The sequence below is a fragment of the Myotis daubentonii genome, chromosome 2 (genome assembly GCF_963259705.1).
Source record: "Myotis daubentonii chromosome 2, mMyoDau2.1, whole genome shotgun sequence".
Classification (NCBI taxonomy): Eukaryota; Metazoa; Chordata; class Mammalia; order Chiroptera; family Vespertilionidae; genus Myotis; species Myotis daubentonii.
Window position 1 is genome coordinate 23,239,084 of NC_081841.1, and position 16,892 is coordinate 23,255,975.

Here is a 16,892-nt window from a genome sequence, read left to right on the forward strand (position 1 = left end):
TTTAGGTGACAAACTTTATTTAACACTTTATGAAGTGGACAGTCTCCATTAGGAGAGTGCAAGGCAGGAAGCTTTGTAGGATAAAGAACAACGAAAAAGGTGGTAATATACAGCCCAGAGTTGGCCTGGCATTTGGGGACTGGCCGACTGGATAGACTGTTTCTGGCCAAGTGGAACATTTGCAGGGACATGAACGTTATGTAGGTTTCAGTTTGCCGGCCGGGAACTCTAGGCAGGAGTGGCTCCATCTTGGGCCTGCAAATTTATTTCAACAAAACTTATTTAAGTTGAATGTATATGTAACACAAGAGAACCTTCATGAAGAAATGAAGAACCAAAGCAAGTTAGATTGGTGTATTTTTTAAAATATCTATTTTTATTGATTTCAGAGAGGAAGGGAGCAGGGAATAGAAACATCAATGATGAGAGAGAATCATTGATCGTCTGCCTCCTGCATGCCCCACACTATGGGTCCAGCCCACAACCTGGGCATGTGCCCTGACCTGGATTCGAACCATGTCCTCCTGGTTCATAGGTCACTCAACCCTGAGCCAAGCCGGTCAGGCTAGACTGGTGTATTTTTATGCTGGGTTGGATGAAGTGTGCATAGTCATGAAGGAATATCATAAGTTAAGGAGCATGAGGTAAGTGGATTCCTCTTGGTGTTCTTTTGTCTTCAGAGATAAGGATCCTCCATTCCTTCAGGGGAACCTCTCAGAGGGTTTTTTGACCTGGCTTAAGAAAGAAGAAAGAGGGAAGAAGTCAGAGTGATTTTCCTGTTTCTATCTTTTTCTCAAACTTCTTCCGTTTAAATAACTAATATATGAAGGAGGTATATTTGGGGCATGTCCTGAACACCATCATGGGTATTAGTGGTGAGGAATGAGAAGTCTCCTTATATGTTTTAATTCCTTTTTTCTTCTTCTTTTTTTTTCAGTTGAAAGAAAGGAGAGCATCTAGGAAATTAATTTAATTAACAAATATTTTTGGACATCTATTTGCCAAGTGTTATAAAATGTTCCCCTTCTACATTCATCTTTTAGTCTTCCATTTTCTCCACTCAAAATTAAGGGGCTTGGATAATTTTAAAGTTCTTTTTTGCTTTAAATATCTAAGAGTCTGTAAAGCCCCATTATCTTCATTTCATCTCCCAACTGGACGTTAAAGTGGCATATAGAATTGTGGTGGGATGGGGCGGGACCTGCATGATGGTTTACATCCCACATTGCTGCTGGTTAGAGTAAAGGTTTGGATTTCTCCCCCCACCCCCTCCGTTCTTCATCCTACCCACATTTGCATAAAAATGTGATCACCCAGGTTTACTTGCTTGGTTACTTGTAAACAGACACATTCCAAGGATACTAACACCTCTAGGGTTAAGGAGCACCTCTTCCTTCACAATTCATTGCACAATGCTGGGCTTAAAAGAGAAGCTTGAAACATTCAATGCTCAGTTGATATACAAAATTACATTAGCCTATTTTCTATTCTATTTGATTTAGTTGCTTCTAAACTGTTGATTTCCTTTCAAATCCTGATTTTTCCTTATTTAGATAAGTTTGCTGGGGGAGGGTTTGATTTCCACTCACCAGATAGAATGCATTTCCTTTTCACCTATTTAGGCTAATGACTTTCAGTGTTATGCAGAGTTAAGAAATTATTTAGCTTCCATTCACAGGAACTATTTGGTTTGAAAAAGAAAAGACTAATTCCAGCAGGATCTTTAAATGAAAATGAGAAAGTTTAGAAAAATATAAAAAAAGCCAGTTGTGCATTTTCTAGGAATCACAAATTGTTTTGTTCCATTTAGGTGGAGAAGCAATTCCGTACCTGTTTCCCAGCTAATTCTGCCCACGACTGTCTTATGAACGGAGGCTTTCTACTACTTCATTTTACTGTTGGATACATTTCTTTTTCATACTGAATTTTTCTTTGGGAAATTGCTTAAACCTATGACCCAGAAAGACTCCTGTGTCTTGGAGAATAATGAACTTGAAAAGAATTACGGCAAAATACAGAGTAAAGCCTCTACATAAGTTAAACCACTGGCTCATAATTAATAAGGCATGCTCTGTGACAGAGTATCCCAAGCCTAGATTTTTATCAGTCAGTGAACACAATTATACTTCATCACTAACTTATCCCCTGACACCATCTAAATTCGTAACTTTTAGTAGATGTAGGGGCCGAAGATTCAGGAAATTAAAAAAAAAAAATCCTTAGAGGTGGGATGTGACTAAATGAATTGGTAGTGGGTTCTGCTCCATATCTAATGGGGCTGAAATGGCCAGGTCCCCATTAGGTATGCAAGTTCCATAGGCGGTTGGAAAAAAAGACACCGGTGGCATCAGGACTCCTTATCCTTGAGATGTATTACAGGCCTTCTGTAGACACTTGGTGATAATTCTCCCACGGAACCCATGAAAACACATGAGTAATGTTTCTTGGCCTGCATATCACATAATCGGAAAATTATCTATAGGTACAACTTGTTCTTGGTCCTCGGATATTCAGCGTGGGCTCAGTATATCCATTCTAAGCCTCCACAAGGAAGCTTTCAACTTTGACAGGCCACAAATCTAAATGACGAATGCTTTCCCTAGTTTTCACCACTAATTCTCTGCCAGAATCTTTTTCAATTCATCCCCAGCCAAAGCCTGTCATTCACCCTGGCAACATACCCTTTCACCCCCCTACACCTCAGGTCTGCCCTTTTCCAGCCTTTGGCTGCCCTCTCCTTTCTCCCCTCGCATCCTTGTCTGACTGGTTCCTTGACGCCTGGCAGAGATTCTTCTCTGGCACAAACCTGGCTCCTGCTCATTAAGAGTCTACACACCCCTCTCTCAATGCAGATCTAACTTATAGACAAAGGGAACACTTCTCTATCTTTTGTGAAAACAAATCACGCCTTGGCTTTTAAAGGCGAGAATAAAGAGTGGGCTGACAAAGAAAACAACGGGATAGCGCAGAGGTGAGAACAAGATATGAGGTTAAAAATAATGAGTGGACTATGCCAACAGCAGAGGAAGCGTCACCCCTCGTTACTAAGCCGCAAGGTGTCCCCCGGCCCCTTCGGTGAAGGTTAACGAGGGCGAGGATCTGCGCGCCGCGCGCTGGTGTAACCCGAGCTTCCAAAGCAGCGAGTGGCACATCGCAAGTGCCCTATGGATACTTGCCAAGCGCTCAAAGTTTAAAAGAATAAAACACGCATACACGACAAAGGCTACCGCCTGAGCAAATGCTTCAGCGGTTCTCCACCTGGGGGTCGCGACCCCTTTGGGGGGTCCAACGACCCTTTTCACCGGGTCGCCTAAGACCATCGGAAAACACATACCTAATTACATATTGTTTTTGTGGTTCATCACTATGCTTTAATTATGTTCCATTGGTAACAATGAAATTGGGGGCCCCCACACCATGAGGAACTGTATGACAGGGTCGCGGCAGTAGGGAGGTTGAGAACCGCTGGGTAGGTGCTCCCAGGTCCAGCCCCATTGTCTACCCTTCGCGCCCCGGCCTTCTCCCCGGTTTCTGTCCTCCTCTTTCACACCCACATTTCGAACTAAGACCGCGCGAGGACACACAGCCCCGGGAGGACAGACTTGAGCGTGCCATGCGCAGCCAGTTGTGTGGGGAGGCGGCTTGGAAGCGAGGGCCCCCGGCCTCGGGCAGCGTCCTTTCCCGCCTTCTCCGTCCGAGTTGAGGTGAGCGACGCGGCCATCGGCACGCTCCCTCCTTCTGCTCGGCCCTGGCTGTTCTTTCCTGCTCGCTCCTTCCCCGGCCCATCGCTGCCCCGGGGTCGCTGCCTGCCCTTCCTCCCCCGCTGCCTGTTGGTCCCTTTGATTCTTTCTTTCCACCCCCTATTCCCAGACGCTCCAGGAAAATCCCTGATGTTCCCCTTTCTCCACGTCACTTCCCTCCCTTCTCCATCTCCCTCCGTTTCTCGGAGAGGTGCCTTCCCCACTAGAGGCCAGCACTCGCTCAGTCTCGCCCCTGCGTCCGCGGAGCCGCACTCGGAGAGAAAGAAGGAGGGAAAAAAAAAAAAGAGGAGAAAGGGACGGCGAACGAGGGGGGAAAACACCACCCCGGGCCGGCAGCGCGGAGGCCCGGGAGCGCCGTCGCCATGGCAACGGGCGCCGGCAGGAAACGAGGGACCCGCGGAGGGAGGGGGAGGAGGGCGCCGAGGGGAGGGGGGCCGGGGGAGGGGTCCACTGCCCCGGAAGCACCTCCCCGCCAGCCCCCTCCTCCAGCCCGGCCCGCAGCCCCCGGCCGGCCGCCCCCGCCTCTCGGCCCGGCAGGAAGTGACAGGCCCGGAGCGCGTCCCGGAGGCCTGGCAGCCCGCGGCCGGGCCGGACCCGGAGCGGCGGGAGGGGCGGGGTGCTGCGGCCGCGCCGGGCGCCTCCCACCCCGCCCTCGGCGCCCCCGCCCCTCCAGGAAGGGGAGGAGGCGAGGGGAGCCCGCCGCCGAGGCCGACGAGCCCCCCGCCCAGCCTGGGGTCCCCTGCCCATGAGGTGGACGCCCCCCGGGAGCCCTCGGGTGCGGAGCCAGGCGCGAAGGTAACCCGGCGCCCGCGGGCTGGGGAGGGGCGGACCCCTGGGGGCTGGGCGGCGCGGGGAGGCTGCTCCGGCCGCCCCGCCGCGGGCGTGTGTCGCCCCAGGTACCTCCCCCGTCCACCCCGGCGCCCCCCACCCCGGCCTCACCTCCAGCGCCCGGCTCGGTCCTCCGACTCCGCCCGTCCTCGCCTTTCTGCTGCTCCCGTCGCCCTGCGGGATGCTGTCTGTCCGGCACCCTCGTTGCTTCTGACCGCTCGCGCTCCCATTCATTTCTCCTCCTCGGACTTCGGGTCTCCCCTCCGAGCACGCTCGCTGTCTAGTTAGCTCCCCGCTTCTCAGGGTGCGCGGGGTCCCGCAGCCTCCGGTCCCTCGGCTCCTGTCTGCCGCGCCCCTGCCCGGCGCCCCGCGATCGTCAGCACGTCTCCCCGCTCACCCGGGCCGGTGCGCTCCGGGGCCGCTCCGTCTGCCCCCTGCCCCGCTGCGTTCGATTTCTCTTCGGAACCTCCTTGTCATCAGGGTTCTCTGTACCGGCGAGGACCCCGGGCGTCTACTCTCCCTGTTCTCCAGGTCACTCCCATTTGTTTGGCACGGTCTTCCCCGGACCACCCCCTTCTCCCGCCACCCCGTCCCGCGCCCCAGCCTTTCTGCACGACAGTTTCATGCTTCGGGACCCTGATTCCCTTCAGGTAACTCCTGGTCCGTCGGCCCTGCACCGGGTCCACGTCAGTTCCCTTTCCTAGCCCCTCGCCAGGGGGATCTGTGCTCCTACCCACCCCACCCATCACACCCCACCCATCACACCCACAGACTGACTACCTTTCAGGGTCACCGTGGGCTACCTTTCAGGGTGACCGTGGGCTAGCTGTTCTGGGGACCTCTGATGATCAGCGTCTCACTCTTTCTCCCCCTTTAATTCTGAAAACTTAAAAATTCACCGTGCCGCCCAAACTTTTTGTCGTTTTTCTTTTCTGTGCTTCTGTCTTACAATTCCAACATCGATCCCTGAACGACTAGATTTATGTGCCTGGGATCCAGGACTCCCGGTTTTGATAACTAACTGCCCTTGATTTTTATTAAAGACTTCAAAGCCCGTCCCTTTCCATCTCTATACTGTAGTCATGTCACAGCCGGAAGAAATTAATAGGAAGGATTGTATTCTGGGGGGAGTGAGGGCCCGATCGTATGGTTTATTAGCATTTTCACCTATGAACATAGGAATTAGTGTCCCCCCCCCCCCCCAGCTAGTCAAGGGGTCTCATGTCTCCGAGTCCAGTGAACTGAGTCCCGTGATAGATACAACTGTGCGTGCTGCCTCTAATCCTTACCCACTTTTTTTCTTCACATGCTGATAATGAGGATTCATGGGTCTGTATCTGTTTAGTGCTTTGATATTTTGGCAAAAGATGTGGGGAGAAGGTAGACTGGAGTTGAAGCTGATATGATTTCTCCTGTGTTCGTCCTGGGTTGTACTCATGTTTTCAGTGACCTTTGCTATTCCTAAATGAAACCGAAGAGATGCGTAGTTCTTGGGGGACACTGATGCGATCAGGTAATATTGGGAATGGAATAACAAGAAATCTCCCCAACTCTGTTTAGTAGGCCAAGCGGGTTGATTTTATTTACTTTGTTGGCCTGTTTTGGAGGCAGTCATTAAGATAAACCCGTCATAATAATACTGTGACAGCCCTTAGCACAAATCCTGGTTTGATGTTTACATTTGTAAACCAAAGAGTGCTCTGCTGACCTAATATTTCTAGTGGCCCCAGTTCCTCAGAAGTACAGAGTATAGTGTCCAGGTTTAACAAAAGAGAAAAAATAAGAATGAACAGAGACAAACCTTGTCATTTAGTGCTGCTTTGGAGGTATACATGTCTTGTTTCTTTTTTATTTTTTTGCCTGGTTTTTACCAGTGAATGTGAGTGTACACCCCAGAGGGTGGATTGTGATCACTTTAGTAGACTAAAAAAAAAATTAAATCTTACTCTCTTAATGATTTTCATTACTGTCTATTTAATGTTCAGTACCTGGGAGTCCTTTGTTAAAATGACATGTTACATTCAGTTGTGAAGCCTTTGCAAATGGGGAAACTGAGGTATAAGAAGGGCAAGTGTTATTAGGAACCTGAGCTGGAACCAGGCGGCCATTTGGGCTCTCCGGGCTGTAGCCTAGCTCTCCTCCCTCCTAGTTTTATGACTTTCGTGATGTATTTAGCACATCTGTATCTTAGGCCCCCTCCATACAAGGAGGACAATGAGTGCTCAAACTGAATGACACTGCCTTAATCACAGACTTTTTCTGGTTTTGAAGAAGAAGCATGTGCTAGTGTAAAGACTCCACACTCACTTCAGAAAACCTCACTTCAGAAAACCTCATTTCCACAGTTGTCAGGTGGGGATGTGATTGTTTACCTAACGGCACTGGGAGAGAGAATGAATGTGAAGAGAGAGCCTGGCCCTGTGAGAGGAGGCACCTAGTGGCTTCTCGGTTATTAAGATGATGCTGATAAGAATGAGATAAGCATAAGTTTTAAGCAGATGCAGATAAAAATGAGATAGCTATAAGTTTTAACGGGGAAGATTTTAAATTATTACAAAGTGTTACAGGAATGTAAAGTGGCCTTAGTATTATGAGGTGCTGCTGTCTTATATTCTGGCTGTTTTATGTTAATGACAGCTATGACGGAATATGGAAAGGTTGTTTATTTTGAGACACTGCATAACTTCAAAAGAGGGTGTGTGTGTGGGGAAGAGTGTATTGCAGATTTGGTAGTAATAACACTAGAAATTGTGGATTATGGAAGAAGAGGAAGATTCTTATATCTAATTTAAATAACATGAAATAAAAGTTTGAGATCAGGTGTAAATGTTAATCCTTTGCTCCTCTTATCTAGGTCTTGAGTCAGAGCACCAGCCTTGGGGACCCTGGACCACTGTCATGGAGACTGAGAGTGAGCAGAACTCCAACTCCACCAATGGGAGTTCCAGCTCTGGGGGCAGCTCTCGGCCCCAAATAGCTCAAATGTCACTGTATGAACGGCAAGCAGTGCAGGTGAGGCTCAACTCTGAGGGGCTGAGATCTGTGAGCATTGGCTTGGGGTAGGCAAGGGTGCTGGAGGATAATTGCCCTTAGTTGCTTTCCAGGACACTGGGGGAGTTGAATTAGGTGATGACTAAGGTCCCTGCTAGCCCCGAGAATCTTAGGAATTTATAACTATCTGAGCAAGCAAACAGAGAATGAGATTCAGTCTTTAAACTAAGGTGTTATTTTTTGTTTTGTTTTGTTTTTATACCATTCAGTTCATAGAGCTAGATTCTAACCATTTCTCTTCATGGATTGGCAGGTTTTTAATCTTCAGTCGTTGGTATAAATCATTCTGAGTAATGGAGTGTAAAACTCTTTAGACTAAAGCTGTATTTTTAGACAAATAGTAAATCCCATGTTTTAAAAAATCTGGGAATGGGCCTTTTACTTAAATATTTAGGTTACTAGAATAACTATGCACATCATAAGAATAGCTCTCATTATTAGAGAATATTAGTTAACACTAAAACTGAATTACCAGTATCATGTTTATAAGCACCCATTAGCATTATACTGTAGCTATTTGAAAATGCCAGTTGTTTGAAAATTTTACCTGATAGAATCTTCCATAAGCTACTACTTACTCTTATTTTTTCATCATTTTCAACCCCTTAGGGCTCTATTACCTCTATTGTACCCCTAGAATATGGTCTTTTATTTTCTTCTCTTTACATTAATTGACATCTCATTGATTTTTATCCTGTCTAGTCCCAATTCTTTTTCTTGCTGTATTATGTATTTCCAGATTCCATTTTGGGAAATAAGCGTTCATGTGAGTTACACTGCTTTACTTTTCTTTATATACAAGAATAGAATAGAGCATAGCAGAATTAATTGCTTCTCCACTTTTTGAGGATTATATGAACTTACTGGTTCTCATATAAACAAATTGGACAAATCAGAAGTTGATGATTTAGCCAGACTCCAATCTTCCTTTGTTTCTCTACTTGCCACGAGTCCCTTTCACAGGATCACAGCGATTTGTGTAGAATAGGAGTTGGGAGTGAGTCTGAGTGGGCTGATCTTCTCTTTCTCCTCCTAGGCTCTGCAGGCACTGCAGCGTCAGCCCAATGCGGCTCAGTATTTCCACCAGTTCATGCTCCAGCAGCAGCTCAGCAATGCCCAGCTGCATAGCCTGGCTGCCGTCCAGCAGGTGAGAGGTCAGCAGCCAGCTGGCCCAAGAGGGAAGGGAATGGTGCTACAGGTGGGTAGGGACGTACTGCATCCTCCACTAAGCCAAGCTGGAAACATAGTCTCCTCCTCCAAGTTCCTCCTGTGGGAGTGTGAATGGATCTTAGCTTCAGGGGCTGCAGTAGGAACTGTGGAGGAACTCCCTTTCAGGAGTAGGATGGCTATGTCTAGACCTGCACTGTGCAGTGTGGTAGTCACCAGCCATGTGTAGCTTTTGCTCAAGATGTGGCTAGTTCAAATTGGGGCTGTGCACTGAGAATTTGGATTTCAAAGCCTTAGTAAGGAAAAAATAGTAAAATATCTCAGTAGTTTACATTGGTTACATGTTGAGATGAGATATATTGGCTTACATAAGATAAAGTGGAAGAGGGTATAGGAGGATAAATGGTGATGGTACGGCGACTTGTCTTGGGGTGGTGAGCACACCATACAAGATGATATATTATAGAATTGTACACCTGAAACCTATATAATTTTATTAACCAATGCCACCCCAATAAATTCAATAAAAAATTAAAGTGTACTTTGCCTATTTCTTTTTTCTTTTAAAAAATGTGCATACAAGAAAATTACATATGTGGCTCGCGTTATATTTGTATTGGACAACTCTGGGTTAGGCTTACCAGTGACTCACGATGGGACCTGACCAAAGGTTCTTCCACCTAAAAGAAAGTGGGAGGAGGACAGCTTGCCTGGCTGTCCCAGGAGGGTTATGTGGGAGTTGTTGGGTTACCACATGTGGTAATGTGAGGGTTATGCGCATAGTGAATACACTTGTGCTTGCTCCACAATAGTCTCTCAGTTCTTATTGGAAATGTCTGTTATGTTTTGTGCCTCTGATTTATTACTGGAAGATTCACAGGCTTTTCCTTTGTTTTCTCTGCTCTTTCTTATTTTCTTTCATCTCTAACAGGCCACCATTGCTGCCAGTCGGCAAGCCAGCTCCCCAAACACCAGCACCGCGCAGCAGCAGACTGCCACCACCCAGGCCTCAGTGAGTGCTGCTTCTGCCCACTGAGCAGCTTCTCTCTGGGTCTTTGTCTCTGGGTTAAACTTTGTGCAGCTGATCTGGGAGTGTTTATTGAGCCATCGGTGGTATTGACTGCCCTTATGTAGAGCATGTTTGTAAAAGGCAAAGTGACCCACTTGGATCTGCATGAGTCTTAATGAGGAGGTCTAAGAAAGGAGAAAGAAAATCCTGGGGAAGAAGCAGACATAGTAAAGGGAAGGGACTAATCTCTGGACCCTTCAACGACAAGTAAAATTTGTTCCGTTTCGTTCCTTTGCCTTCTCAACTGTAACCCTAGTGATTAGGCCCAGTTTGTTTACTTTGGTAATACCGTGGAGTAGCCAGGATGACAGTTGTGGGTAGGAAGGTATTCATTTCCCCGGACTCTATGAAAGTGAGATATTCTGTTCTTGACCGGGTCATCCTGAATTTATCAGTCATTTACATTTCCTTTTATGTCTCCTAAATCCTCAGTCCTGGTTCCTTTCTGTACCGCACAGATCAATCTGGCCACCACGTCGGCCGCCCAGCTCATCAGCCGATCCCAGAGTGTGAGCTCTCCCAGTGCTACCACTTTGACCCAATCTGTGCTACTGGGGAACACCACCTCCCCACCCCTCAACCAGTCCCAGGCTCAGATGTATCTACGGGTAAGCCACAGACACAACTGCCAGTGTCCCAGGGACATAATGGTTCTGTTCCCTGGCGAGGACTTGAGCAAAAGTTATTTTATTTAACCATAGTTACCCAGCTGTTTTAAGACGAGCTGATCTACTTCTTACTTACTTACCTTTAGAAGCAATGCTCAGTATTCACAGGTAGCCTGCAGATGACATTGAGATCCCAAGTTAGAAGATGCTCACCTTAACATTTGACCACATTAGCATCAGATACTCTGATCTTTAGACCTGTGGCTCAAGTACACAAATCCTAAGTGTTCTCTTAGCCTATCTACTTACTGTACATAAAGACTTGTTCTGAAATTCTCATTGTCTCAACTTCTTTCATGTTTGACTCTTTGTTATCAACCTGTAGTTTTGTGCACATTCCAGGTTTTCTTCTGGATGATTCATCACGTATGGAGAGTAAGGGTCTCCTGGGTTGGTGTGGAAAGGGGCAGGACTTCGCTGTTTCGTATCTTCTGTTTATTTTGTCTTGTGGTCCTTCCCTTCCGTTTCTTCTGTCTTTCTTCTTTTCCTCTTGTTCTCTTTCCTCTGCTCTTCCTCCTCTCCTTGCCAGCCACAGCTGGGAAACCTATTGCAGGTAAACCGGACCCTGGGCCGGAATGTGCCTCTAGCCTCCCAGCTCATCCTGATGCCTAACGGGGCAGTGGCTGCAGTCCAGCAGGAGGTGCCATCTGCTCAGTCTCCGGGAGTTCATGCAGATGCAGATCAGGTCAGTGGCAGCATTGACCTGTGGACGGGCACTGGGGAGGATGAAGGGAACGACCACAGACCAAGGCCCACCCTTCTGCCTCGTTACCACTTTTCAGGATTCTTTTTTTTTGGTGTTTTTTTTTTGCCTTTAATTTCTATAGAACTTGAATCCCTTACAACTTTTGAGTTATTTGAATTAGGAAGGAAAATAGATTTGATTGAAAATAGCCCTCTGGATCTGGGAAGTCTTATTTTTAACATAGGGCAGATTTCCTTAACATTTTTTTTTTTTTTTTAGCCCTTGATGGCTCAGTTTATTCAGGAAGTCTTTAATTCTCTCTTCTTGTAGTACTGTCTCTGGAAGATGAGGGATGGTTGAGGGAATTCTGTTCCATAGATGTTAAGCTGACATGGCTGAGTTGCTGGCAGAATATTTGATTCCTTCTCTTTATGCGTTCCTGTAGCTCTCTCTGCTTCTGCTCACAGTGTAGTCCCAGTGAAATCTTTCTCACCATTGCTTCTCACTATACCTTATCTCCCTGCCCCCAAATGTGTGTATATATATAAAGTGTTAGTGTTGTATACATATTTTGAGCCGAATTTTTATCTTCTTATGAACGGGATATAAACTGGGCTCTCATAATACTTATTTTTATTTTAGTTTATCAGTTAGCAAGTAAATATTGAGTTTTCTATTGCTGTGCTCAGATGTATATTAGAAACTTAGGAGGGCTGAAAATAAGTATGTGTCAAGTCTTTATAAAGGGCTTGGAGAACCAAGAAGTACGAAAGTAAATTGCTCTAACTTTGAGTGACACAAGTAGAGAAGAGTGGCTGCATTACTTCTCAGTGACTCGTGGGATACTTGAGCAAATTTTTAGAGGATGGGTATGATTTGATTTGGAATAAAAGGAAACTGTTCTGGAGACAGAACAGTAATGTGTAAAGGTATAATTTCACATACGTGACTATGAGTTGGGGTGAGTGGATTAAGAGGCGACAATATGCTTGATTGTAGAAAAGGTCATGTTAGGGAGAAATCTGAAAGCCAAGAAACTCCATAGGTAAGAGGGGTCATTGCTGGTTGTTGAATAGCTGATTAATAGGATAAGGCAAGTACTTTAGAAAGAATCACCTAGAAACATGTGCCTGGAGAAGAAAGAGAAATTAGGGAACCTACTAAGAAATGATTGGGGTCGCCCTAGCTGGTTTGGCTCAGTGGATAGAGCATTGGTCTTCGGACTGAAGGGTCCCAGGTTCCATTCCGGTCAAGGGCCCATGCCCTGGTTTTGGGCTTAATCTCCAGTAGGGAGTGTGCAGGAGGCAGCCCGATTGATGATTCTCTCATCATTGATGTTCTATCTCTCTCCCTCTCCCTTCCTCTCTGAAATCAATAAAAATATATTTTGAAAAAAGAAAAAGAAATGCTTGGGGTCATTTAGTAAGAAGGTAAGACCTTTGTTTTAGATTCTGGTAATAGCAGTAGGATCAGAGGATGAGGTTGAGACTGCTTTCCTATCCAGTGGTTTCATTTATCCATCTGCTTGTTGAGTGTCAACATGTGGAGGGACAGAGTAGTGGTTAAAAATCTGAATCTGATGTTTGGCTCAGATTCCAGCTTCATGACTCTCATAACCTAACATCTTTCGCCAGTTTCCTCATATATAAAACACCTATGAAATTATAAAGTATCTACCTCAGGGTGTATTGTGGGGACTAAATGAGTTGATATGTGTAAGTGTTTGAACAGTGTCTGGACATAATGAGTGGTAAGAGTACAAACTATCATTATTATATATCAGACATTCCTTAGCCTTGAATGCCCAAGAAAGTCATAATCCCTAGACTGATAGAGATTACAAATCACTGAAGCACCAGACATTGAATAAATAATCACCTGATGGTTTGCTAATTGCTTCATTAGGAAGTACTGAGTGCTCTGAAAGGGAGTTAATGGAGCCTTGGGAAGGCCTCCCTGAGAAGGTGACAGTTAAATTGGGTCTGTAGAAGTTGGTCAGGTGAAGACATTGAAGGAATGGTGAAGGCAGAGGACTCTCATGTCCAGAGATCCTAGGAGGGCAGGAGTAGTATGTATTTGAGGAATTGAAAGAAGACCTGTGTTCCTGGAGTTTGGCAAAGAGGAGCGGAGATGATGTTGGAGATGGTCAGAGAAACCTCATCTTGCCGGACCTTGGGCGCTGTGTTTAGAATTTGGAGCTTTATCTGAAAGGCAGTGGGAAGCGTTGGAAGGATTTTAAACAAGGAAGTGACAGGAGAGATTCGATTTTTGATTTTTTAAATTTGCAAGACTGTTGGCTCCTCTATGGAAGATAAAAGGAAATGGCTTGAGTGAATATGGGGAGAGCAACAACCGTCATAGGTGGTAGTTGTTGAGATGGACAGAAATGAATAGATTTGAGAAAAACTTAGGAGGTTTTTAAAAAAGGAGAACTCATTCAGTGGTAGAGAGTTGATGGAGATGCCTGAGATGAGCTATGGCACTGCAGAGAGATGGCTGGTAGTGATATTTATGAGATGAATGTTGGAGAAGTGGATTTGGGGTGAAGTTCACTTTTGGAAATGCTGGCTTAGAAGTGCTTGCTACCCAGAAGAAGATACTGGATCAGCAGTTTTTTATGTGGTGCCTGAGCTCTGAGTTGGAGGTAAACATACAAGAGTAGTAGGCATATAGATAATTGAAATCAAGAGAGTGTTTGAAATTTCTTAGGGATATGGTATGGATTGAGAAGAGAAAAGCCTTTCAGATGGAGCCCTGAGGGTTAGGATGAGCCCTTAGAAAAGAGAGCAGTTCGAGGTTGAGTAAAGGGTGGTGGCTGGCAAAGGGAGTAGGGAAGAGTGACTGACAGAGAGACAAGAAAATCTGGATTGTGTGTCATGAAGACAAAGGATCAAAATGGAACAAGAGTGGCAAGAGTCCTTCATCAAGTGCAGTAGAGATGGCAAGAAAGATGGAGTCACCGACATGGATGAGAGCTATTTCAGTGGAGTCACGGCGTGAGGCAAATGACTGGATAGTGGGAATAGTTGCAGTGAATGTAAATAGTTAAGAGTTTAGCAGTAGCCCGGCTGGTGTGGCTCAGTGGTTGAGCATCGACCTATAAACCAGGAGGTCATGATTCAATTCCTGATCAGGGCACATGCCTGGGTTGTGGGCTCAATCCTCAGTGTGGGGCATGCAGGAGGCAGCCTATTGATAATTCTCATCATTGGTATTTCTCTCTCTCTCTCTCCCTCTCCCTTCCTTTCTGAAATCAATAAAAAATATTTTTAAAGAAAAAAAAGAGTTTAGCAGTAACAGGAAAGAGGATGAAACTGGGGGCGGGGAAGTGAGGTTCCAGGATGCTGATGGAAGGAAGCCAATAGAGGAGAAATTGAAGAGACAGGAGAGATTTGATTATATAAGCTTCTTGAAAAGTAGGAAGAATAGAAGGAGAGAAAGGAGAAGTAAGTGATGGGTGCTTATGCAGCTGAACGTATATATAGATTTGGTGGTGGAATTGATGAAGCATCATGCTCATATAATGGTTTTATTGTTTCCACAGGGGTGGGTGAGAGGAGAAAGAGGAAGTGGTTCTTATGTATAGGGAAAGTAGCAATGTTTTAAGTAGCCATTATGGAAAGGAAGCTGACTAAAAAAAAAAAACTGTCTAATTGCCAGATAATAAGTGCCCCAGCACCCAATCCTGATGATTCTTGTAAACCATTCTCTAAAGCTATCATCTCTTCTTCTTTGCTCCTATTGCCCGAATCCAGGTTCTTTTCATTTTTCACCTGAATTACTGTACTAGTTTTCTAATTGGCTTCTTGACTTCAGCCTTTCTCTACTTCTAATCCTCTTCCACATTACTGTCAGAACAAGTTTTCTTAGAAAATATATGTTGTTACTAGCATTTTAAAATTGTACCTCTGATATGCAGAATTTGATCAATCATAATCCTTGGCTCATGACATTCTCTCATTAATGGTCCATTCAAGGTGCACTTTTATTTATTTACTCAGTAAGTTTTAAAATACAATAAGCAATCCCAGTTTCATCTACTGCCTGCCTCTACCCAGGGTGAGGACATTCTGATTCCTACTAAATTCATCCTTCCGTTGTGTCTCTTTTTATATGGTTTTATTGTATTTACATATAATAAAGACATTTTTATAATGGAAAATTTTAAACATATAAAAAATATGAATTTCTACGTACTTACCATCTAGCTTCAACATTGATGAACACATGGCCAATATTTTTAGGCCTTTCACACACACACACACACACACACACACACTCAGGGGTGGGCAAAAGTAGGTCAATAATAACAATAAATAATATAACAAATAAATAATACAAGAATAAACTTTTTAATACTCATAACTGTAAAACTACTTTTGCCTACCTCTGATATAAAAATAAAAAATAGTATAAAAAATATATGTTTTATTTTAAAGGTATTTGTGCTCTTCTCAATCCATAAAGTACTGTATGCAGTCTTTGAGAATGCTTTCTTAATAGCTTATTGTCATGATCCATCCATATTGTTGTATGTCATTGTACTTTATTAATTTTGATTTCTATATAATAGTCCATTGTGTGAATATATTATAGTTCATTTATTTTCTCTTCTGATAATGGCCATTTGGGTTGTTCTAGGCCCTTACTACTATGAATAGTGCTGTTGTGAACATTTTTATACATGCCTCCAGGTGTACACAGCAAGGGTTTCTCTTTAGGAATTCCTGGGGTGTAGGGTGTGTGAATGTTCACTTTAAGATATGATGCCAAACTGTTTTCCAAAGTTGTTGTACTGATTTCATTTACATTTCCGTCAGCAGTGTTTCAAAGAATGGTTTCAACTGTAGATTTCATCATGTTTATTCTGATTAATATTCTCCAATAGCTTCCTGTCATCAATTAGGTACTCATCATTCCTTCTCTCTATTCATATTTTGGAGTACTTACTATGTGTCAGGAACTGTGCTAGGTGCTGGGAATATAACAATGAAGACGATAGATACACGTTCTGTTTCCAAACTGAAGTTCAGACTCTCCTTATTTTAACACACCAAGCCCTTCATGATCCGGCACCTTTCTACCCCACTACCCTCAGCCTACTTTCCTGGTTTCATTTCTTGCTACTCCCTCTAACTCCAAACATAAAGGAAATATTTATAATTTCCAAAAATACTATTTTTTTTCTTGGCTCAGTGGTCTTGCAAATGTTACCTATATTTTCAAACCCTCACCTTCACTATTACCGATTGGGCCTCAGGTCAAGCGTCACCTGTGTTAGGAAGCCCTCTCTAATCTTTGTATTCTGGGTTACTCTTCCCATTCTGGGCTCCCACAGCACTGTGTGCATACCTGTGCATAGTGCCATATTGTTATTGGTGATTTTCTTGTCTTTCTTTTCTAGTAGAAAGTACTCATTAATAGCAGGGATTGTGTCTTTCATCTCTGCATTCCCAGTACCCAGTGTAATACCTGAAGCATAGTAGGTATTTGGTAGATATTAAATGAATGAATGAATGAATGAATGAATGAATGGAAAGAAAAGGGAAAATCTGAGACACTTTGATGGAATAAATGACTGTACTTGGTGATACATTTGATACTGAATAAAGGAGACTGAAAATAAAATTTGATATAAGAGTTTTTCCCTGGGTGACTGGAAG

The 16,892-nt window shown here is 44.5% G+C and overlaps 1 protein-coding gene and 1 long non-coding RNA gene across 9 annotated transcripts in view; one reads left to right on the plus strand and one right to left on the minus strand.

Moving 5' to 3' along the window:
• On the minus strand, positions 1-5,165 carry LOC132227256 (uncharacterized). 3 transcript variants are annotated; one of them, XR_009451153.1, is made up of 2 exons: positions 4,701-5,165; positions 1-731 (listed from the first exon to the last, which is right to left on the minus strand). It is a non-coding gene; the product is annotated as an uncharacterized LOC132227256 (long non-coding RNA). The 3 variants fall into 3 exon arrangements; XR_009451152.1 differs by having other exon boundaries at positions 1-735; positions 4,701-5,129; XR_009451154.1 differs by lacking the exon at positions 4,701-5,165 and adding an exon at positions 1,590-4,184 and having other exon boundaries at positions 1-735.
• The window catches only part of PHC1 (polyhomeotic homolog 1), a 24,857-nt gene continuing 11,648 nt past the window's right edge, over positions 3,684-16,892 (plus strand). Inside the window, exons 1-6 of one of the 6 annotated variants that reach the window (XM_059682156.1) lie at positions 3,684-3,704; positions 7,444-7,601; positions 8,677-8,787; positions 9,739-9,819; positions 10,335-10,484; positions 11,074-11,229. In XM_059682156.1, the coding sequence (XP_059538139.1) occupies positions 7,488-7,601; positions 8,677-8,787; positions 9,739-9,819; positions 10,335-10,484; positions 11,074-11,229 (612 nt within the window). In that variant the 5' untranslated portion in view covers positions 3,684-3,704; positions 7,444-7,487. Of the gene's footprint in view, positions 3,705-4,330; positions 4,557-5,118; positions 5,240-7,443; positions 7,602-8,676; positions 8,788-9,738; positions 9,820-10,334; positions 10,485-11,073; positions 11,230-16,892 lie in introns of those variants that run through there. The other 5 variants (XM_059682154.1, XM_059682155.1, XM_059682158.1 and 2 more) reach the window with 5 other exon arrangements.